General features: G+C 43.4%; 1 protein-coding gene across 1 annotated transcript in view; it reads left to right on the top strand.

The window, feature by feature from the left end:
- Positions 1-4,599: 4,599 nt before the first annotated feature.
- The window catches only part of BORCS5 (BLOC-1 related complex subunit 5), a 59,699-nt gene continuing 39,619 nt past the window's right edge, over positions 4,600-24,679 (top strand). The window contains exons 1-2 of the mRNA XM_066319432.1: positions 4,600-4,720; positions 5,170-5,313. Of these exons, the coding sequence (XP_066175529.1) occupies positions 4,663-4,720; positions 5,170-5,313 (202 nt within the window). The 5' untranslated portion in view covers positions 4,600-4,662. The remainder of the gene's footprint in view (positions 4,721-5,169; positions 5,314-24,679) is intronic.

Below are 24,679 nucleotides of genomic sequence, written 5' to 3'. Positions count from 1 at the left end.
AGTGGAGCTGCGAGGGTATTCCCGCTCCTCCAGCCTCTCGCCGGCCCCAAGGGCTCTTCTTGAGCATCAGACACAAAGGCAAAAACACCTAGTGAATAATCTCTTGGTGGTCAGGCTGATACGGTTTCACCCACAGTCAGACTTTTCCTCCATCCGAGATCTGCTTTCGGAAGCTGTAATGAAAGCAATCAATATGCATGTCCTAGACTAAACAGACAATTACATATGTCCGTGTGTGTGTAAGACTCCCTGTTACCTGAGTAATCCTGTTCAAATCACAGCCAAGCACAAGATGTTTGTGGAATGGGAGCTGTACAGAAAAGCCTGTCTACTGGGACCCCGATTGGTGTCTTGGCCATTCTTCCCTCAGCTTCTCAGTGCAATTGCTTGTTTAAGTAATGTTTTTGCTTGGAAATTTTTCATTTCCTCTTTTTGTTTTCTTACTGTTTTGGGGTAGTGTTTAGGACTAAAAGTAGACCAAAGGAATAGAATAAAAGACAGATTCCTTCTTTTTCAGGAAAGAGACCTTTTATTTAGTTCCCTGTAAATAAAATCTGTTTTCTTTTTAGAGATGTGCATTACCTGAAAAGATCCCAAAGGGTAGGTTAGTTTATATATTGTAATGGTTAGATGCCAAGGCATGGGCAGCTGTCTTGTTCTTCATGCCCAGTCAATCCCCTTTGTCAATGCTGCTGGGTGTTGGCTTTTATTTGGATATGAGTGTTGTAAGATACTGAGCCCACCATCTCATTTTGGATCACAAGGCCATCTTGGGGCAATTAATAATGTTTGTTTGTGATTCTCGCAGTCTTGGTGGAATGGTTTCTTCTAAAATTTTCACCTGCACTTGTTTGAGGAAATGTTCCTTTCTAGACCAGCTTCTCTCTTCTGGTAAACTGATGACATTATTTTGACTGTTAAAAGAAAAAGTCCTAAGAGAATGTGAACATTAGGGTGTTGCCTACTAACTGCATCACACAGTGAATGAACAAGGGGAATGAATACTAAAAGCAAGCACAGATATTACCCCTGCTATGTATTAGATAAAGTTGCAGCTGCCACCTGCCTTTGCTTGCATAGAGGTGGTGGAAGAAGCCAAGCAGAAAGAAGCTGAAAAATAAGGTTAAAGGTCTGGCTGAGGTGGTCCGAACTGGAGGCTGAGGAAATTGGTTTTTCACCTGAACTGTTGGGATGGGGAATGTGAGAATATGCACAGAGACTGCTGTGGTCAGACAGGCACAGATGGCCATGGGAAAATGGGAAGGGCTGATGTGATCTGTAATATAAGCAGGGCAGAAGACATACTGCAGATAACACAACTGCCCCACTCCAGCCACCATGGCAAATTTCTGCTTTTCCTGCCTCTTCCTGGTAGGGCAGGCACTCCGTCTCCCATGGGAGACCAGAAGCAAACTGGTCAGGCTGCTGAGGTGCAGGGAGGCCAAGGTCCATCAAAAGCTACCCAGAAAGCACATCCACTGGGCTAGGAGAGAGCCAGCCTTGCCCAGCAAATGCTATGTTCCCTTGACACTGCAATGGGAAGAAAGAGAGCCTGAGAGAGGGAGAATGGTGGGACAGCATTAGCTCTTGGACATGGTGCTAGGTCACTAAAGGTGTTTTCTGTAGAGCAGCTCTCTGCCTTGGAGCCAGTGCCCTACATAGTGAAATGCTCAGGTACAGATAAGATGAACCTCTATTGTAACTTATTCCTAATATGTTACAAAAGAACATAGTGCAGCATACAGCCTACAGCTAGCAGCAGGTTCTGTTGGATTGAGATTGCCTTCCCATAGCCTGGATCTCGGTAACAGTGCTGAGGTGCAGTCCTCATGAGATATGAGCAACATTCTTGTGTGAGATTAAATCTAGGTGGCGATTAGCAAAAGCAGCCAAGAAAAACGGTGCCAAGTTTGGCACAGAGCTTTGGATGATGTTGGGCTTTGTGCATGAGAACAGGCTTGTTCAGAAACCAGCACAGACCAGTGCTGTTCTTATTTATAACAATTCTTCTGTCATAGACAACTGCATGATGTCTTTGCTGATTTGACTGTCAAATATGAAAAGAGTTTGAAATCTCAAAGTATGTTTCCTTCTCATTTACACTTGTGGGGTTTTGAGTTTTTTTAATCTTGTTTTCTTAAGTGTGAGCTGCCTGTGGACTTTTGATCTGGGCTGCTTTTCCTTCACTCCTGGCACATGTGTATATAAGGGCTGCTGGTGATGAGTGTTGCCCATACTACTCTGCTCTGTGCCCAGCACTTTGGGATTTGCCAGGTTTGCCTTGGCACAGAATAATTAATACCTTTAATTAAAAAAAATCACAGAATCATAGAATTGTTAGCGTTGGAAGGGACCTAGTGTTGGAGATCATCTAGTCCTGCTCCTCTGCCAAGGCAGGGTCACCCTGAGCAAGTGGCATAGCAACCCACATTCCAGGTGGGTTTGGAATTTCTCCAGAGGGGAAGACTCCACAACCTCCCAGGGCAGCTCTTCCAGTGCTCTGCCATTCTCAATGGGAAGAATTTCTTCTTCATGTTGAAATAAAACTTCTCGTTTTTTTGTTTATGGCCATTGCTCCTTGTCCTGTCACTGGGCACCACTGAAAAGAGTCTGGTTCTTCCTCTTGGCACTGCCTTTAAGATATTTATCTGTATTAAAGAGATCCTCTCTCGGTTGTCTCTTCTCCAGCCTAAACAGTCCCAGTCCCCACAGTTGCTTCGTAGCAGGGCATCTCACTCCTCACAAGAGCTTATTTGTTATTTGTTAACTGGTCAGACAACTCAAACAGGACAAGCTGTCTTGTAATGGATCATTTTGGGGCCATGGGGTTAACATGGATCTGGCACCTCCCAGCAGCCAATAAACATCTCACTGAAAGGTGAGATCTGGAAAGATAAGCTGTATTTCTGACTGACAGACACCTCACTTGACAACTATAAAAGCCAAACTTCCACAAAGCAGAAATTTTCTACACATTTCCCTGGGAATGTGTGGAGTTTCTCCCCTGAGCAGGGACTGCCTTGCTGTTACTTTCCTGGAGGCTAAATGAAGGAACCTGTGAATGTTATTGACCTTTCAGTGGGAAGTTACATTTGACTCCTAATACTATTTCTTGTGCTACCTTTAATAAAGGTATCTTGATATTGTGCACTGTTTTATGTTATGCTGTAATCTACTCCTAGATGTTTTTAGTTTTGTACTGTGTAGTAAATAATTCTGATTAAGATCTTTTGTCTATCACTTGTCTGTTTAATAAATAATTCATTTTTATAAACAGACCTGATCTGCCACCACTAGAACTTGCAGGACAGTGTGAGTCCTTACCTTACATTTAAACTGTTGCCAAAATCTGAGCTGGGGCAGAGCTTATCTGACGTTCCTACTGCTCCCATGGCACACCTTCTTATAAGAGAGGTGCTCCAGACCCACATTATCCTTGTGGCGTCTACTAGACCCTCTCCTCACCAAAAACTGGGAAACGAGCTCTCTTACCCAATCTGTAAGGTTAGAAAACTGACAGTACTAAATTCAGCACTGAGGCACACGGGTATTGCCTCACCAAACACGTTAATCAGTTATCAAAACTTTTGACTATCTATACATTTCGATGAACAAAGGAATTAATGATCATTGGTTACCAGTTATGTAGTTCTCTTATTAGTTAGTATTCTATCTTCTATTGGTTAATGATTTGCTCGCATTTAATGTTAATTAGTCCACATGTTCAGTTTGTCTCTTCTTTTGGGTCAAGGCGTTTCTCGGTGGCCTGTGGATCAGTGGTTGGAGATCTCCCTACCAGAATTACCTTGTCCCACTTGGAGCTGATTTCAGCACAAATTACGGAGCACCCCCGGCCCAGCCAGGGAGGGGATTGCCCTGCTTTGCTCTGCGCTGGGGCAGCCTCACCTGGAATATTGTGTGGAGTCTTGGGTGCCACAATAACAGAGACATTAAACTACCAGAGAGTGTCCAAAGGAGGGCACAGGGATGGTGAAGGGCCTTGAGGGGAAGCCGTGTGAGGAGCAGCTGAGGACACTTGGTGTGTTCAGCCGGAGGAGACTGAGGGGAGACATGGCAGTCACTGAGGGGAAGAGGAGGGGCAGGCCCTGAGCTCTGCCCTCTGTGCCCAGGGACAGGCCCGAGGGAGCGGCTGGAGCTGTGTCAGGGGAGGTTTAGGCTGGGTATCAGGGAAAGGGTCTTCCCCCAGAGGGTGTAGGGCACTGACCAGGCTCCCCAGGGAATGGTCACGGCCCCAAGGCTCCAGAGCTCCAGGAGAGTCTGGACAATGCTCTCAGGGATGCACAGGGTGGGATTGAGGGGTGTCTGTGCAGGGCCAGGGGCTGGACTCGATCCTTGTAGGTCCCTTCCAACTGAGGATATTTGGTCACAGGCTCCTTTTTAAAGAAATCACTTGTCCGGTGACACCGAGGAGCACAGGAGGGGACACAGCCCTACAGACACTGGCCTCACTGGGGCCGAGCAGCGGCGGAGCAGCACCTTCCCCGGCCACACGGATCAGCGCGGCTCCGGCGGGGCAGAGCGAGCGGCCCCGGCCCGAGGGGGCCCCGCCCGCCGGGTGGAGCCGCCGTGACCCGGCGCCGCCGGAACCCCGTGGGCGGCGGTGGCCCCGCGCCGCGGCGGGCGGGGGACGGAGGCGCCGCCATGGGCGCGGAGCAGAGCGCCGAGGCCGAGAGCCGCCCGGGCGAGCCCGGCGCCGCAGGTCGGTGCCTGGCAGGGAGCCAGGGCGCGGGGCTGTGCCGGTGCGGCGGCTGTGGAGAGGGGCAGGGCCGTTTCCTATGAGGGACGGCGGCTGTGGAGAAGGGAAGGGCTGTTCTCCGGGAGGCAGCGGCGGCGCGGCCCGGCCCGGCCCTTCCTGTGACGGCGCGGGGGCACCGCCCGGGCCGGGGCGGCAGGGCCGGGCGTGAGCGCCCTGGACGCGGCGCGGGTATGGGGGAGCAGGGGCCAGCGGGCCGCAGTGGTGCGGCTGTTCCGGAGTCGGCTCTTCCCCGGCGGGGAGAGGGAAAGGAGCTTAGAGCACTTCAGGGATCTCGGCAATGCGCTATAAAAAGCATACTTGTGCAATGTTAAATAGAGCAATATTCGCGTAGGGTTGAATTCTGGTGGAATCTGCTTTTAAAGTTGATTGTTCCGTCTCCCTCCCATATCCAGCATCTCCGTTGCCAGCCAAACAACGAGCAAAAATGGACGACATTGTGGTCGTAGCCCCAGGAACACAATCCTCACGGAATGTCAGCAATGATCCAGATGTCATAAAACTGCAGGAAATTCCAACTTTCCAGCCCCTTTTGAAAGGTAACTGATTGTTCTTCCTCTGTTTTTAAGCGCCTTCTTTTTTTGTACCTAATGGAGTTTGTGTATCTGGAGGTTTCTACCCTACTACCATATTTCTGTTCCTATTTTTCGCTTCCTCTCTTGTTTTAAACCTTACTCTCTTTTGTTATGCCCTAATTAATCCCAGCCTTCTAAACACTGGGTGAACTGGTTTAGAGGTGTGCTGGAAATGTTCTCTGCAATGGAATCATCTACTGTGAAGACAGAGCAGCTCCCAGCATACCAGCTTGCCCTGTACCACTGGTCAATGAGAGATGCTGTGTTATATTCTAATATATAATGGATGACAGTCTCCTGTTCTGCTCTAGTCTTTTAGAAACAGTTGTGTGTTACTCTCAGAGTCATAGCTACCTGTATATGTGTTCAGCTGCTTGAAATCAAGGTGCCTTGTGGGAGTTTCCAACACAGGGCAAATTTTATTCTTGTTTTTTTGCAGTGGGGTAGATGGGCTGAGACGACTCTTTGTTTCTTTTCCTCTCACTCTGTTTTTTTTTTCTTTTATCCCTTGCACTCATTATTTATTTCTTCTGTTCTGTTCAAAGGGAAGATTTCAAAGCTGTCAAGCCTGCAGTGTAACAAAAACTGTTGGTGTGTTTTGTGGCCTGGCTTCCAGGTATCTCTTTTTGAGGAGACTGCAGAGTGGCCTTAGTATCTGAAAAGGTGTCACTAGAGGTAATCTACTAGAGGTAGCATCATACCACCACTTTTTGGACAGAAAGTATTTACTTTTTGTTTATATGTGCCTACTGCGTGAGGGTCGTGGAACATGACTAGAACTTGTAGACATTATGGTATCCTGTTGAGCCAAACATTTAACATTTTTTTGGCATTTTGTGTTATGAGCAAGTTCTGGATGTGCATAGCACTGACTGCTGTTTCCTGCAGAAGGGGCAGAAAAATAGGGAGGCCATGAAAAAAAGCAGAGCATGCTTTGCCTATAAAGCAAATGCTTTATTCTGCTTTGTATGTAAGGTAGAACCAGGGTCATGCTAGTGACAGCTTGAAATGTAAATGCTGGAATCCAAGTCTCTGAAAAAAATGAGGAAGTTTTAATATGAGAGAAAAAATTTAGAAGATGCTACAACATCTGGCACCAAAGTTGTGTGTGTGTAAGAGTGCGATGACAAAGAGTTTCAGTTCCACCCAGCCTAAAACTTGTGAGTGAACCTGGGTTGCACAAGACCTGTGGAAGGAAGTCCTGGGAAGTGAGACTGGTGATCACTTCCAGAGATGGTGTTCTTGTGAGGCTGTTAAGAGTCTCAAGGATCCAGGGCTTGAGTTGGGAAGTGAGAAAGAAGTTAGAGCAGCAGCCACGTGGTTGAGATGGAAAGGTTGGAAGGCACTGCCTTAGATGTCCAGTCCAGGTCCTTCAGCTCCTAAATGTGCACACTTTAAGTTGTCTTGGTGATTGAGTTGCTTTCTTTGGCCTTACTCTGGACCTGAAGCTGCGGATGTATGATAGAAACATTCTCTTCTGGTTTTGTCACTTGGCCTGCTGCTTCCCTACGAGTCTCTTGAGATGTGGTGACATCTGGTGACTGCTCATGTTTTGCCTGCTGAATCACTTTGGTGGGCACTTTTTTCAGCCTCAAGGACTCGTTATTACTTGAACAATCAGACTGTGATGCTTGTGTTCACACAAAGCAGTGTGGGCCTGTTTAGTGAGTTGACTCTTAAGAGATGGCAGATCTGCCACAGGCCCACATCAGAAACTGTTCTGTTTTGGACTGGTCTCTTATCAGTATTCTTCCCATGCAAGATTATATTTCTGGAAAGATTGAGTAAGTTTCAAGATCTTTTAGGACCTCATTCTAAAAACTTGTGCCTTGTGATCTACCAGCTTGCAGTTGGATTTATAGTCCCTATAGTTCATTGTTCTATTCAGTTTCTCCTTGCCTAAGCAAAGGCAAGGGGTTTTATTTTGCTTTTAAGTTTCAAAAGGGGAATAATCATTAAATAAATGGACTGGCAAAGTACATGGTCATGTAAACACTGCATGTTCTTGAAAAACAAATGCCCTTGTTCCTCCTAGCCATACTGAATTGAGGTGAATCAGTGAACCTGGAAACCTTTACCATTGTGAGCTCCCACTTGGAAGAAGATGCCAGTGTCCTGTCCATTACATCTTTTATGCTTTCCCTTGACTTCTACAGGGAGGATTGCACCTCAGAGTTACAGCTATGAGCCCTTGTAAAAAGTCCCTCTCCATCTTTCTTGTAGGCGCTCTTCAGGTACTGGAAAGCTGCTGTGGGGCTGCTCAAAGCTCTGTCCAGCTTGACCTTGAAGAGTGCTCGTGGTCTGGACAGCCTGTTCCAGTGTGTTGCCAGCCTCATCATAAAAAAAAAATTTCTTCCTTATGTCCAGTCTAAACCTACCCACTTTGGTTTAAAGCCTTTGTCCTTGCTCCTTCATTGCAGGCCCAGGCAAAAAGTGTCTCTTTTTCTTAGAAGCTTTATCTGTCTCTGGAGGCTTTTTGGGAAAGGAAACATTTTCCTGCTTATGGCTAGAATTGTGCACTGGTAAAAGGTATTCAGCATGAAGAAGCAAAAGAAACGGAGGTTACGAATTCACTGCAAAGGCACTGTGTCAGCAGCAGAAACTTCTTTACATACTGTGCCTCCTCCTGTTCCCATAGGATTTTGTGATCAGTTTGCTCTCCAATCTCATTTCACGGTTATTCAGGTCAGCCTGGTGTTATTGTTACCATGTGAGAATCCTGACTGGTTGACAAAAGCTGCCAGAATAGGCAGTGACTGTCAGCTGCTGCTGACACATCAGGGAGGGCTGTGACCTTCCTCTGGGTGGATCTTGTACATTAAAATTAACCTGTAACTAAAACAGCACCTGTGGTAACATGAAACAAACTTTTGGTAACTTACTCCCCTGTAAGTACTGGTTATGTTTTTGTGCTGCCCTTTTACTTTTTGTTTCCTCCTTGTTTGGAGGAAGCTGTTATAGCAGCATCCCTTGGAAGTGTGATACCTGAGTAGTCAGCATACTGTGAGTTCACTGAATATAGGCTTGTGGTTATTTAGAGATAATTCAGCAGCCCTGTTTTGTGTTATGACTTATTTATGAAGGAAACCTTAATACTATAAGAACAATTTTAATGCTAGATATTTAACTGTTGCAACTTGGTGGTGCCTGCTTGGCTGCTGCAAGAATGTGATGATACTTTCTGTTTTGTGTTGTCTGATGGTGTTTGGATTGTTGTGTGCAAGTTCCCAGGAGAGCAGAGATTGTTTCTGTGAAGTAAGCAGTGTGCTGATGTGCTGCTGCAGAATCGCCAGTTCATGAACATGAACAGTTCAGCTATGTCACATGCAAATTGTGTTTGTCATAAGCAGCATGTCTTCTGTCATAGGAACTCCTGGTCCCTCAAGCACTGAGAGGAAAAAAGGTCAGCAGAAGCTGCTGAGGCTCACCTGCATTCCCAGACGTGTCATAGATGAGAGCTGTCTTTTTTGCAGACATTCAGCAAGTAGTTACCTGTGCACTCCATTCCTTTGTCAAACATAGGTGGCCTTCATCTTACAGTCTTATGGAGGGTATTATGTGCAGCTCATCAGCATGCTCTAGCCCAAAACAACTGGATTCTTGTCCTACAAATAATCCTGCTGTTTTTCTAAGAATAGCAAATAATGGGAAGAGGTTGCTCAGTAAGGTTGTGGCATTTCTGTCCATGCAGTTTTTAAGGGCATATTAAGCAATGATCTATCAGTCATGAACTGGAAGTAAATTAATACATTAAGGAGTATACAGTGAGAACTTTGCTTACTCTGCTGCTCATTACCCATATTTATTATTGTTATTTATTAAGAAAGGCATTTTATAAAGAACACAGAGTGACTTTTACTCTGAAAAGTTAAGGCCATAGTTTACCTGGAAGTAGTGCAACAAGGAAACCCAAGTTACATGGCAGAAAGAGTAGGGCCAGCGTAAGGAGTTTTCTTTTAGGCTCAATATACTTTGAAGTGGAAAACTTGTCATATATTACAGTAGATGTGTATCTTCAGCTGAGAGGCACAGGGAGATGCTGAGAAATCTGGGGTGAAAGTTGTGTGCTCCATGCGTCTTCGCATGTCCTCTAGGGACAGGAAACAGAAGCTTGTGTTAACATTGAAAGGATTGTTTATACCTTTATAACTTCTTTTATGAAGTCATTTTTCAGGCAGGAAAGCTACTTGTCTAAAAAACGCCAGTGTATTTTTCTTTCTGGCATGGTGTCTAAAGGAAGGATGGATGTTTAGAGTTTACTGCATTTAAAGCAAGATTTTGTCACATCTCACTCCTCAGTATTTTCTTACATCCTCTCTTCTTGCCCTTTCCTTACTGAATGCTCCTACTTAGATTTATAGTGTAGGGAATTTAGGTAATAGTGCATCAGTAAACTTTATTCCTATTATTCTCTACACATAGTACTTGAATACCTTTATAATTCTGTCCCTGTGCCTTACAAGGAGGATCTGCTGCTTGTAGCTGCTGAAGTATAGACCTTTATTAGAATTTTAAACATCCAAATTTGTTGGATGGACCCCATGTCTAGTCCTTGTAACAAAATGTGCATGTTGAGTGGAAAGAAGTACCAGGAATGTGAGTACATAGGCCTGGTGAATTTGAGTTTTTTAATTGTAATTTTGTTTGTTAGTAGGGCTGGTTTTTTGGTGGGGTGTGGTTTTTTTGATTTGGGTTTTTTTTTCAGGCTTGTAGAGCAATATTCTGTATTGTAAAGATCTGTCTCTCCATTTTGAATTCATGACTTGAAAGTGGATCCTGAAATCAGAATCTAGAAGATGTTTCAGTTCTGAAGAAAGGAGCTTTCCTTTCAAAGGACAGCTGAAGAAGGAGTCGATGAAGATAATATCTGACTTCCATGTATTCCTCAGTTGTTTGTTGGCTGTTAGGAGACCTAAACTCAGTTTTTTGGGTGAGAGGATTTGAGTCTGTGGTTAGGCATTATCCGAACAATGTGCTCAATACCCATAGGGAGAGCACTAAGGACTGCAAATACTGAGTTCTCTACCTCTCTACCTTTCCCTTCCTCTTTTCCAGCTGTTGCACACCCATTGGTGTAGTCTTTATTACCTGCCCACACACTATCAGCAGAATAAAGAGCAGATTCCAGAAAGTCATGCCTGTAAATAATACTCCCCTTTTCTAATTAGTATTTGACTTACTAAAATTGTATAGAAATGAAAAGGGTATTAAGGTACAAGTGAAAAAGCAGGTCTGCTCCAGCCCTAAGCCTTGTTATCAAAGCAGTGGTGGGAGCTCAGCTTTAACCATGTTCTCTGTGGATTATTGTGTGACATCAACAGCTGACCAATAAAGCACAGGTCAGCAAGCTCATTGTTATAAAACCTTGAAGTTTAGAATCAAATTTGATATGCCTCTAGTCCTTTCTTAGGGCATCTTAACAAAAGGGAAAATAGGAATTTCGTGGTTCGTTTGTCTTAAACACTGAGGTTTGACATTCTGAATGTTCCCTCTATTTTCCATGTGGGGCTGGCCATGGTACACTTGGCTTGTTGACACCCTTGCGTGAATAAACCAGAAGATGTGCAATTGCAGATTACATACTGAACCCTGAGATGCAGATGATCTCCTGGACATCCTGATTTTCAGTTTGCAGTAGTAACAAAGTGATGAGTAGTAATGTTAGTAGGAAGTGGAATTGCTGCCTGTCGTAGCTGTGCACAGGCACCACTCTGCCAGTACGCTGTGCAACTCAGCTCTGGAGCCTCCCTCATCCTGAGGCAGTAGTCAAAGAAGGGGTAAATTAGTCAAGGACAATGGACAGGAGGAGATGTACACGCTCTAAAGCAATAATTTATAGCAGTAATGGATGTTCAGGGTGAAATTGAGACTTTGCTGACATGGAAGGCAAAGCTCCTGTCAGTTCCAACTGAAGATTTTTGTCCCAAAACAGCGTGCATTTCTGTATAGTTTAAATTTGTATGGTAGAGTGTTAAGGTTGATTTTTGAAATTTAGAAGTAGGGAACAGGTTCTGGAGACTGTGTGGAAAGTTCCCCAGTAGCATTGTTGGAATTGATTCTCCCTCCCACCCTTAAACTAGATCCACAGGGGCCTTGGTTGTTCAAAAGATGGGAACTTCCTCAGAGGTTTTGTGCTCACCTGTCTGTTTTATACGCTCTTTATAAAGAGAGCATTTGTTGCTTGGAAGAAGGGACTGAAGATCAGGATTCACACTTCTCCTTTCACTCTCCCTTAGCCCCTTCTCTTTGAGAAACCTTGTGCTCTTGTCGGTTCCTTGACCATGCAGGCTGAGCTAAGGGGCTTCAGGCAGCCTTTGGTGGCAGCTGCTGAGACCTTACTCAGCCTCTGGTCATCCTTGGAATACTGTAACACAGTGTGGGAGATGTTTTCCTTTTTTATGGTGGAAACTCTTATCTTTCAGCAATTTAAAGCCTCTTGAGAAGTTCTGAAGATGACACTGCAGCAATGTGAGCACCTTCTGTGTGTGAGCTGGTGTTTTGGATGCATGTGGAGTTTTTTGTTTGAGGTTTCCCTGTGTGTATGTCTGTGATTGTTTACATGGGTGCTTTTACCTGCGTTGCATATATCTACTTCTCTCATGTTTCAAAATATTTATAATATTATAATTATGTGTGCAATTGTGGCACATAATTTCCGAGAAGACACAATATGCCCAGGCTGCCCCTTGATGTGTTCATTAAATGCAAAATGTGCAGTATCTCCTGGCTGCCTGTTGTATTAAAGGTCCACTATGGGTATATTTCTTGATGTGGTAAAGAGCTGAAGGGCAAAATTAAGTGCACTTGATATTTATGAGAGGTTTTTTAATGAGGTTAAGGGCAAACAGTAAGAATGCTAGGCTGCTGTTTGAATACACTTGTGTGGTTTGTTTGTTTGTTTTAATATGCTGATGCATCTAGAAATGACACTCTTGAAAAGGTAGCTGGGTCTGTTCTAATGCAGTGAAAACTGAGACTTTATGATCCCATGCTGCATTTGTTAGTTAGGACATCCCCTGGAAGTCACTTGTGTAATTTAGACAGAAATACAACTGAAGTGAAGTGCCATTCAGTGCTGCAGTAAAAGACCTGAGAAGCTCAGGCATTAAAATGAAGTTCTTTTAACCATGTTACATCAGCATGGCAGTGATGTACTTGTACCCAAGGGAAAAATGTAACAACAGGTGGGATACTGGGACAGCAGCGCAGGCTGCTAGTGGGTAACTGCTGTGCAGGAGAAATCTATGCATTTCATGCCTTGGGAGTAAGGAGGAGCACCAGCAGTCCTTCAGCTCAGGCTTGCAATGTCCTTTCTCTGTTTTCTGGCTTGCTGGTTTTACCCCTGTAGTTAAAAATACGGAGATTGGCAAGCCTGCAGTCTAGGTAAGTGCCACAGGGTGTCACTGGAATACAAAAGAAGTAGCAGACGTGATTGAAAAGGGGTGGAAACCTTGCTGAAACTGCACGCTGGGAACTTTTTTCTCTTCAAGCTCTTCCCATGAACATTTGTGTTCTATTTGCACTGCTATCAAGTGACCAAGGTTTTGGTGACAGACCTTGCTGGGGTTGGTACCCGTTGGACCTGTGATCTGAGGCACACAGTGCTTTTTACTGAGAGGCAGCTGCAGCCTGAAACAGCACTGGGTCTGTGAGAAGGAGATGGTGCAGTCATCTTCAGCTGAAAACCTTTCAGAAGGCTTTATGATCTTGAAAAATAGAAATACTGGGTGCCACTCGCTTTTGGTTGTTACCAGCGGGTTTCTAAGTGTGTGTGGTAAGAAAATGTAGATACAGATGAACAGTAATTCAGGTGAAAGAATTTGAGGTTCAGAGGCTGGCTGTGGCTCTTGATCCTCACCTCAGTACACCATCTGTAACATGGAATTCAGTAGTTTCTCTCGACAACACTGTTTTGATCATAGGTGTGTTGAAGACCAAGATGTTCTCATGCCAAGAGTGATGCATAGTAAGTTCTTCCCTGGCGGCCCATTGTGCTGCGAAAAAATGTTTATTCAGCATAGGGGATGGAACTGGGGAACTGATGTGTCCAGAAGGTTATTTCAACACTCTTTCCTTCTGCCCAGCTCAAAAATGTTCAGTTCAATGAGATCTTTCCAGCTCATCACCAGCCCTACAAGCTAGTGTTGCTACAAGAGTGTGGAACATGGGATGAACTGGGTGAGGGGAGAAACACAAAGTGAGTAGGGGAAGGGGGAAAAAACAATGTGTCTGTTAAGTGATAGCCTAAAATTCCAGGCTTTTACCCCACCTTCTTCGTGTGTGAGTACAGGTAATCTCACCTAAATGAAGACATTTGTTTGGGAGAATCTTTGTATTGATCACATACGTCTGTTCAGCTAAATCCAGTGCTTTGCTAATTTCTGAGTTATTTTAGGACAAGGGAGTGTGGAAGAGGAATGTCTTGAACCTTAATCTCTCTTGCCTTGGAAGTGTCATGAAAGTATCTTGTGTCCAGTCTATCATGCCAATAAAAGCCCTTTGAGTTTATTTGAAGGATTTATGTGATTCTCTTTTCATCAATGCATTAATAGGAGGTCTGTACCACAACATCTGGGCATCAGCTGAAGGGTATTATCCTTCACTATATGCTGCCCAAACCTTTTGATGCTTGAGAAGGTGTTGGGTGCACACCAGGAACTTAAGATTATAACCTATTTGCTTATAATCATTTAAAATTTTTTAAAGTGCTGATATAGGTAACGTTACTGCTTGCCTAAACTTGTTCTCAGTGAGACACCATGCAAAATTACTTGTGCAGGTTCTCCTCCCCCTGGTCTCACTGTCCAAAGTGAAATCCACTGAGTGCTGATGAGGCAAGGCATGCCTCATCATCACTCGGGCTTTGGTGTAAAAGTGCTGGAGTCTTAGTTTCCTTGTTTAAAATTCACTGTTTCTGCAAACTTTTTCTAAACTCTTGTGCCAGCTACCATGGATGGGAAGCCATGTTTGAAGTTAGAATAAGAAGCACAGTGCCAAGGAAAACCCTTATCCTAAAGAATCCCTTTCTTTTGCAGATATTAGCTGGCCAGACGAATGATCATCTCTTCCTACTGTGTTTTTGCTTCGCTGTGTCCTTGTAGTGGTGGGTTTTCTGCTGTGCGTCCTCCACCTTTTCTGTGACTGTTGTGTGTAATTGGAAGCTGACCTGGGATCTGCTGGACTGCAGACACCAGTTGCAGCTGTGATGCTGTAAATGGGATGTTTCCAAAGAGCTCCTTGGAAAGTGTGATCTTATGGACCAGGGAATTATAAATCATAGTCATCAAGAGACTTCAAAAAGCATTGTAATTTTCATCTGGTAGCGTTTCAGTGAATAATCCTTTGCTTTTAGTTCTTAGTCAAACTAAGATGGTGTTGATGAGCTCTGGGAAGAACAAAACCTGGTGATGCTCTACAAGTTTTGGATAAAATTAAAGTATTCCTTTTGATACTGTATCAAACACAAAAAAACCTGCTGGAAAGGCGCTACTGACACTCCTGGTGCTGGCTGACCTCTGCAAGGAATGGCTGAGAGTTGCCTCAGCTGGCTCAGGAGGAGGATGGGAAAAAGGTTGGTCAGGATTTTATCCATTCTCATTCTTTGTAATAGGAGTCTTGGAAGGTTTCTGTCAGCTAAACAAAGCCTGTACCTAAAGGGGAAGATTGATTTTCCTTTTAACCCTGAAGTCTTGACTTCATCTGATTAAACAGAACCTTTATAGGAAGTGGAAGAGATAATGGAAAAAAAACTTCTTAAGGACTGCATACTGCTTGCCTCCCGTGAGAGCAAATCTTTATTTTTTCTGTGATGTGAAAGTAGGAAGATGCAGGTGATTGAAATGGAAGTACATGTTTGCATTTATATATTTGCAGAAACAGGGCAAATCAGGGTAGAATACTTACTCTTGGTTTTGGTTGTCTCCCCTTCAGGGAACATGTCACCAGTTTTAGTATGAACTGAAATTTGGAATCAGTTTGGGTGGTGGCTCAATTGCTTTTTTTTGCGATAGTTCAAAATTCTCCACTGTTGTGCATTCCCTCAGTTATTCATCTGATTTATTATGTTCTGTGGTAGGGAAGACAGAAGGAATTTGTACATTAATCACTTAGAATGTAAATGAGTTCTTTTGTCTGATGATCTCTAGTATGACAAGTGATGATTAAGCTACAGTGGTGTTTTGGACTCACTTCTTTATTTTAAATGCCTTTTAACACTATCTGAGTCCGATTTTGTGGTCAATGCATATGTATTTAGATGAGGAACATAAAGGCTCGGCCTAGCTTTTAATGCCAGGCAATGGGACAAATATGGTAGGAGCAGAATTATTTTTCATGTCATAGCTCTTGCCTCTGCAAAGAAAATTGTGGTAGTATGTCAACCTTTGTACCACCTCAGCTTGCAGAAGGAAGCATCTAAAAAGGTTGAAGTTTTGATTGCATCACCTACTTAAGATGTAAGTAAAAATAAAGCAGTTTTCTGTGCTGTGAAACAACAGGAGTGAGTTAGATACTGAAGTGCTGTGCTGCCAGGAGTAGCACTGATGTGAAAAATATATCTCCATAAAGATACAGGGAAATGGTTTAGTGAGTTGGCTAAAAATGGGCTGTGCTGATGTGCCATCATGGTCAATGTGCAACGGGGAAAGATAAAGGTGGTGCACACAGGACAAAAGAAAAGGTGGAAATTGTTAAATATTAACAGACTTGGTAGAGTTTGGGGAAGAGGTGAGAAACTGAGGATGTTTGTTTCCTGACCTCCAATCCACTAATACTTAACCAGTGGTTCCGGGTGACTCATCTCTACTCCTTGTAAACGAAATTTTAAGATAAAAAGAAAATAGGGTGATTAGTGTAACCAGGGAAACCAGGAAAAAACTCTTTTGGTAGGCAAGGAGCTAGATTTGGCTCACCATGAGATCCAGCAGGCGCTTTGGCTGGTGTGGGGAGAAATCCCAGGGCTGGTGGACTGAGGTCATGTGGGCGCCAGCTGAGATCAGCTTTGCCAGCTGAGATCAGCTTTGCCAGCTGTGCTTTGCCAGTTAGGTACTTCAGGACTAAGGCAAGAACGTGTCCAAAATTAGCCTCTGGACTCACTGCAGGAGAAGATAACATGTGCAGGGTTTATTGAGGCACTCTGGCTTCCCACGGAGTGTCCCCTTTGAATGCACTGCTGCTTTGCTGACCGACTTATCCCACAGGAAAGTGGGGCAGGGTGGTTATGAAGCACTGGGTGGTGATGCTGTGGCAGGAGCAGAGACAGCTGGACTGGTGGACTTGCACCTTTGGGGCTTCTGTACAAATATTTTGTATTCTGCTCTAATTCTCTGTTTGATTTGGTGATTTTTCCAAGAGCAAGGGTGAGCAGAACAGGCTAAATCTAATGGCTTGGGGCTCTTTTCCCTAAAACCAGCAGAATTTGTCTTTACTTTGGAAAGCTGCCATCTAGAAGGAACTGAGGTTGGAAAAGATAAAAAGTGCTGAGACTGTTCATAAACTTTTTCTTTAGAAACTGTTTTGATGCCAGCTATTTTGATGCTTTTGATTTTTCTGCTCCCTTATCTTTAGTGAAGGGGCCTAGTAAGAAAACAGAACCTGTACTACTTCTAATTTTTAACCCTACTGAAGTTTTTCAGAAGACTGATCAAGTTCTGTAATGTGCTAACCTGCCTCTTTATTATCCAGATAGCTAGGCTTACTTTTCTGGCTAATCAAAATAAGGTACAGTGAAATCAAGATAAGAATGTATTATTGTACTGTTCAAGCCCTGAATATCAGAAAATAAAATTAAATAAATCTTACTATGCAGCAGAAAATCACAGAAATCTCTCTCTCATCTCAACCAAAGTTCTAGGCTGTAACACACCTTAACACACTGATGTTGGCTGTTCTGTCAGTCCATTTCTACTCCCTCTGTGTAGTGGTAAAGTAAGGTAATCACAGTCACAAACTCACTGCACCGTTGACTCTGTTGTCCCTTTAGAACTGTGTCTGTAAGTTCAGAGAGGAGTGAGAATTCAGCTGGTGAGATCTTAAGTACTGTTTCAATTAATCTTTGGTAAGAGCTATTGCTATCCCACTTTGGATTCTCAGCTGTGGGGTATTTTCTTTTGAAATTAAGCCAGGATGTGCTCACTTGCCCGGAGTTGTGTGCAGATGCCCTTTTCCCCCCTTGAGTCTCAGTTATCAAAGTTACTGTACCTTGTAACTAATTTTATTCATTTACAACACATTAGACTTGTTCCAGCAAAAATGTTGGTCATGAAACAGTGATAAGAAATTTTAAGCTTGAAAGAAAATTTTATATTTCTTCTACAGGAAATGTGATCAATGACCTTAAAATAGTGTCTTATCTCATGTTTATACTAAACTTCAGTTCTTGTTTGTCAATTTTTTTTTTCTTACTAAAGGAATGAACATTCTTTCAATCCTTAAGGACCAGAGAGTTGAAAGAATGCTGTGTTTGTGTGTTGATCTTCCTCCTTTGTATTTTTTCTTCACAGTGACATTTTAGGACTTTTCTACCTGAAAAGCCTTATCTTTAAAATAAGACTGCATTAGGATGTGTATTGGTGAAGGAGCAACTGCTCCCTTTGGATTTCCCTGTAGTTCCAGGGACACTCAGAGCCAAGGTTGCTGCAGCTGGAAGAGGCCCTCATCTGAGCTGCTGCCTCACAGGGGATAGTGTAGGTATTGTTCTTGTAAAACAGGTCAGGAAATGGAGATGTGCTGCATAACTGCCCTAAAAACCTTAGTTTTGCTGATAGTTTGGGTCAAGACAGACGACTTCGTAACAGATAAGGTGCCTTGTTGGGTTTTCTTCAGTTAGGTTTATTGTTTAGCTTTGGTTTCAGCAGTGAGCCTTTGAAATGAGACCTGGGATTTATGACTGTAGTAGAAAAGCTAAAAAGTTAAGTAGCTGCTTGTGGTTTTCGTAAATATTTACCATTAGGCAGAAATGGATCATCAAGACTTCTGCACATTATGAAGCAGTAAGACAAATGACAGTGCCAACTTTTTTTTTTTTTTCCCTTATTCTTCTTCAACAATATGCTCCATGGGACAAAAGACAGAGCCACCTAACAGTAGGTCCTAATGTTCTAAATGGCCTCAAGTTCCATTGTGGCAGCTTTTTGTTTGGAGCTGAGCTAGGAAGGTCACCTCAGTATTCTTGTCCTTGGAAGGACACTGCTGTGCCTTCACTGAAAAGCTTTCACAGGAGGATGATTCCATCAAAGACTAAGATTTTAAAGGCATTTGTTGCCAGAATGTAGGTAGGGGTCAACCAGTTGTAAAATGTACAGATTAGTTCACTGCCTTACCTTCTCATTCTCTTGTGAAGTGACATTGTAAATATACTGAGGGCATCTCTTCTGTCCAGGAGGGCATGCTGCCCAAACCTGGAAAGGAAAAAAAAAAGATTTTTTTAAAAATTGTTGGTATTTTTGTTTGTTTGTTTTGGGTTTTGTTTGGTTGTTGTTTGTTCTTACAATGTAGAAGTAAAATTATTTGTTGTAGCCCCAGAGAGCTCTGCTCTTCTGAGGTGTCATCGAGGAGTTTGGCGTGATACTAAATATGCTTGCCCTCAGGCATGTTCTTATTAATGATGCCGTCTAAAAGAGATGCTGTAGCTAATGGATTTTTTAAAAACTATGTGAAGTGGGTTGTACTTAACTCCTGTGCCCCTGCTTTGGGATAATAACCATAGGTTTGTGTTAGGAAGGTGTTCTCTATTGAGAAACACGTTCCTCAGGTGGAATAACTTGCAAACCTTAGACATATCTCTGTTTAATTTTTTTTATATTTTATTTTTGGGATGTTGGCATCTTGCAGTGAAACACATAAAGGTGGCTGCTGTGATGTGCTTTGCCATCTGTGCTTCTGGGAACAGTTAAATTAAAACAAACAAACAAACAAACAAAAAACACAACAAACCAAAAACTTTACTTTTAAGAACATCCTAAACCACTCCAGTCTTTTATTCAGTGACTATCTGTCCCTTTTCAGTGAATGTTAAAAACACAGTCACAAAGTTGAATTTTCACTGTCTCCTGCTTCAGGTGCAAATAAACAGTCATTGCATACTTGTTTTCTGATGTCTTTGAAAGGAAGCTATTTCTGCAAAGTGAATAGAATCTCTCTGTTATCTGAGTGAGCAGCTATCCCAGTGCATGGCTGAATCAATCTCTGCACAGAGAGGATGCCTGGAATATAGTTAAGAAATGTTCTAGAGTCATCATTTCTTAATAGAGGGATCAAACTGATGCATTAGTTTTGCTTTTTGGCCACGTCTGGTAAACTAGCCCTCATGGAGGATATAGATAAGTAAAACAAGGAAACACAGTGCTTTTTTTTTTTTTTTCCCTTTCCCCTCCACTTTGTATCCCTTTCTTCCCCATTTTTTCCCCTTTCCTAAAAGAACATTCGATTCCTATCAAAATGACATTTGTTGCCTTGCAGTCATATAGCCCTATATTAAAGTGAGGCTATCACTGGGGAACTGCAGGTTCAAAGGGTATTTGCTCTGAAAGCTTGCAGAAAGCAAAATCCCTCTGGGCTGTGTGTGGAAAGTGCTTGGCTTGGGCTCTCCCTGTAGGGTGGGTACCATGGGGACTGTTGTTCTCTACTTCTGTGCAGGTTGTACCTGGGGTCCATGGAGTTCATTCGCCTGTGCTGATGGGTGGGAGAACATTAAAATGGTGCTGTACATAACTGCATGGAGAGGCTGATGTCCCCTCCAAGGCAAAGTGAGACAGCCTGGCTCATCAGGGCATGCAGTGTAGCTTGAGCTGATGGAATAGCTCCCTCCTGTCCAGGGTGGAGAATACACCCACCCACATTCCGTCTTTCACTCTGGAAACAGATGCCCTTCCATCCTCACCAAGTCTGACATTCATCTGAGCCTGTGTGAAACTGACTTGTGTTGTTAGCATGGTGGAGAACTCTTCCTGTGCCAGGTTAATTTTCTCCCCTTAATGAGCTGCTTTGGTCTATTGCTCTGTCAGACGAGTGCCAGGGCTGGTATGAGAGAAGTGGATGGAGGACCACCAGCCCTTCATGCAGTGCTGAGCCGTTAGGAGGGAGCTGATGGAGCTTCATGCCAAGGCTTTGCTCCTCTGGTACTGAGTGTTGCTGTTTGATGACCCAGTCCCTTCCCTTTACTTTGTGCTGGTGCCAGCTTTTGTTTGGGTGATGTTCTGAAACATGCTGGCACCTAACCTGTCATGAAACCGTGGTCTCCAGGTGTGATAACAGAGCTTTCCTCATTTTTCTCTTGGTAGGAATCATGTTTCACAGAGGACTTAGCACCCTGATGGCATTAGCCTGGCAGGTGTGTTCGGGCATCCCATGGCACATAAATGCTCTTTCCTGCTCAGAACTCCAGGGTGCATCCATACCTTTAGATGAAGTCATGGCTCCCACATCTGACTGCAGCATTTGCTGAGTAAAACAGGTCTAGTAGATCATACTTCTGCCATTTATATTGTCAGCCACATTTTGTCCATTGTATATTGTCCATTTCAGCTGAACTGTTTATCAACGAAGTACAGTAAGAAATTTGGACCCAACAGTAAATCCTTAGTGGAATAAAATTAGGGTGTTTTTGTTTTTGTTTTGTTTTGTGGTTTTTTTTTTTTTTTTTTTTTTTTTTGGCCACAACTGCAATTGTTCTGGATATCAAAGACTCTTTTAAATTAATTTTTGTTTTTAAAGACATTAAATAGCCTGTTCATGCTTGGCTGTTTTCTTCTATTTCTCCCACTGTTAAGTGATTGCACAACTTGACATTAAAATCAATAATTCCTCATTGATAATTGCTCTCAGGCCATGACATCAGGATTTTCTGGAAATTTGAATTCATAGTGCTGATAGCAGACTATATGATTTCACTCTGGAAACGGGCCAGTACAGTTGGATTCCCTGATGTGCAGGATGTAGGGAGGACATGATACAACATGAGTCTGTATATGTGCCTGACACATTTGGTCTGTGTTTTTGAGGACTCATGTGTTACAAGAGCACAGTCTGTAAATCAGGCGCACTCTGATGAAACCAGAGCATCTCCTTGCTATTAACTGCTCAAATATTTTGCTGTTCTTATTCAGCTGTCCTGTTTTCTGCCTTTGCGTTGTTTATTTTTGCCTAGCAGAGTGATTAAGTGCTTCTTCCAAATATTGCTGCAGGGATTAGTCTGCCATAGGCTTTTTCCTTCTGGCATTCCTGCAGTTGCTGGCAGTTTAATACATGGGTTTCTGAGGCCTGATGCAGACCTGGTTTGAGGCAGTGCTCTGCTCTGAAGCAGATGTGTTCACAAGGATTATCAGGGACATTCTTCACTTGCACGTGGGTGGAGTGGGCTCAGTGTTTAAGTGAGACAGAGCGCGGCCGGCGGCTCCAGAAGTTAGGAATTGCAATTAGATGCTGGAACAGTCAACCACAGGATGCTGCTGGGGCCAAGAATTTAACAAGGTTCAAAAAGAAGCTGGATGTTTGCTAAGGGGTTAGGAATAGAGGGAGTTGTCAGAATAAATGGTTACCAAACTTTTTGGAGGGAGACTCAGACCTTATATTTTTTGAGTCTGTGCTGCTTTCTAGGTATCAGGCGAGGTTACCTGTCTTCTGCTGATTCCTGGGCTCCTGATATTCCTATTGAGGAGTATTAATGTGATTAATATTATTCATTTCTTTTAGGGTATGATGCAGCACTAGTCACTCCTCTAGTTATTATCCACTTTGGCAATTCTCTTTTTGAAAACTATGCCTGAGGCTTTTGGGGAACTCAAAAAATTAAATTTGCAGGTTTGGCTTGCAATGCAGTTACAACCTCTTCGTTTTTTGCATTTTAGGGGAGGGTTTGCTTGTGGTAGGGGAAGGTATGTACACCCTCAGCAGTAATACCATTGCTGTGAATATGCAAACTGCCTTGGGAAGGAGTATATTTGGGTGTTAGGGACTAATTTTTAGGCAGTGTCAGGCAGTCAGAATGATTCTGCTCCACTACTACCAGAGTAGTGGAGCAGAATCATTCTCAGCTAATAAAGCTGTTAAGTGTGTCCTGAGCTCGGGCTGCAGGCTTCCCCCAGACTTCAGCCTGTATCTTCTGCAAGAGCCTAACCTGGGCTCTGTGGCTTTGCCTGCTTGTTCAGCATTGACCTGTACCTCTTCACAAAGCTTTTTAGTTTTAACCACGTGCATTGTACACACCTCGAGCGCTGCAGTGGTCTTTGGGGAGTGGCGCTAGCACAGCAGGTTTCATCTCCTGACCTTCCAGCTGGCTCGCCAAGTTCACTTGGCGCTCAAAGCTGTTTGAAGGCAGTCTTGCTTTCCCTACTCCCTTGTGTTACCCCTGCCTCTCATGCAGCCAGACAGGGAGCTGAGCCAACTGAAAACTTAACCCTACCCTCTCTAAAATAACACTGGTTTCTCTCAATCTCATTTCCCTGAACTAGCTTTCCACCTAGCTGTAAGAGCAACAGTGATGTAAAGGGGAGGTCAATATAGTGTATTTGGGTTGTATATGGGGATGTAGGGCAGCAGCTTTGGCTTAAATTGGCTTACCTTGGTGCTGAAATACGGTTTTATTTCCAGCAATCCTGAAAACAAATGCAAAGCAGAAACAAGTGTGGGGGTTTATGCCCTTACTTTAAGTGTTTGAGCTTAGCCTTCCATGAACTGTCCTCATCCTGAAGAGGTTATTTATTTAATTTTTTTTTGCTGCCAGTTTAAGAGAAAAGAAAATAAGTACAAAATCCTGTGGGATAATTCCATTGCTTTTGGATAAAAATGAGAAAGACAGAATTTTCATCCTCTTCCTATGCTTGCTGGAAAGATTGTTTCAAACAAGGGCAGTGATATTGTCAAGGGCTGCTCATTAATGTTTTCTATACCAGCAGTGTCATTTCTTGATAGTTAAATGGTAGGATTTTACACTGTGCTTCTACCAGTTTCAAAAATTTTCCTTAGGAAATAAGAATTGGAAAGAAACTTCCAGGATTTCAGGGTGTACCATGGATGAAAGAACGAATGAAGCCCTGCAGCATATGGTCTAATGGTTGTGAGGAAGGTGATATTTGGCTGTAGGGAAAGTCATCATTTTTTAAATAATTTCAGTGATGTGAGTCAAAGACATGGTGCCTTCAGTACAGTCTTATTAAAGGAGGAAACTTGAGTTTCTTTACATTGTGATTTTTGTGCTGCAGCCATAGTTGAGAAGTGATTTGTTTCTCCAGAGTTAGGGTTTTCTGCCCTGTGTTTCCAACCTGTCTCAGTGTCTGGCAGTGGCTGGGTGAAGGTTAACATCTGGGATGCAAACTGCTTCCTCTCTTCCAGGTTCCCTGCTGACATTAACACCCTCTCAAATGGAACTTTGCAGTGAAACCTGGAGGATGCAGACAGAGCTCCTCAACTCCTGCCCCACCTGGTTAAACCAGAACAAATTGGTTAAAGCATGCACAGAAACGATGGTGCTTTTGCAAAATGTTCAGACCTTGCTTCTCCTTTTTAAATTTTACTGAGACATGACAGTGTCCTGGTCTCAAAACCAGTGGAGTCTGCCAAACATGTTTTATGGTGTTAGTCTGGTGAAGAGAGTGCATTTTTAAAGACTGAACATAGGTTGGTTGGAGATGAACAGCTGTGAAGTTTGGTGTGCTCTGAGAGGGGAGAGGTTGGGTTAAATGAAGCAAAGGAGTGGCTTTGAGTTGTAGATTTTGGAATGCTTTTGGTAAAGAGTACCAGAGCAGGGCTTCGTGCCCTTCCTGTGGAGGAGAGGAGGGTGAAGCTGCTCCTGACGAAAAGACAAGCTCTGCATGATGTTTGAAGCCAGTGGGTGCAGGTGGCAGGAGGTGCGTGACTCATGCAGGAGGGGGAGTTGTGGCTTGTTCCTGTGTGACCCCGGGGGAGCGTTCTGTGTACAAGTTTGGATGATAATCATGCATGATTTTGAAGAACTTACGTGGGCGTCACAGAAATTGTAAGTTGAAATGCCTGTGTTTACCTTAGTTCTCTCTAAGGAAAGACTTGATGTGGATTGAAGTGTTCTGGTTGAATGAAAGTTGTCTTTATCAGCCACAAGCACTGAAGAGTTGCATGCTAACCCGAGAAATTGCCACTTAGACATTTTCCTTTGTAGACAAAAATCAGAAGGCAGATGAAGAAGTATGGGAAGAACATGTGTTTTCAAGCTCTCTGAAGCCAGCATGTCTAGAAATACAGGAGATAGTCCTATAACTTTGCTAATGCTGAAAGAGAAAATACTACATGTCCTGAAATTTGCAGTGCAGTTATGGAAGTAGCCCTGAGTCTCAGCATGTGGGATGGATGCATGCACACG

Source organism: Sylvia atricapilla, chromosome 5, assembly GCF_009819655.1.
Source record: "Sylvia atricapilla isolate bSylAtr1 chromosome 5, bSylAtr1.pri, whole genome shotgun sequence".
Classification (NCBI taxonomy): domain Eukaryota; kingdom Metazoa; phylum Chordata; class Aves; order Passeriformes; family Sylviidae; genus Sylvia; species Sylvia atricapilla.
The sequence above is the reverse complement of the archived record's forward strand: the minus strand, read 5'-3'. Positions and strand labels throughout refer to the sequence as shown.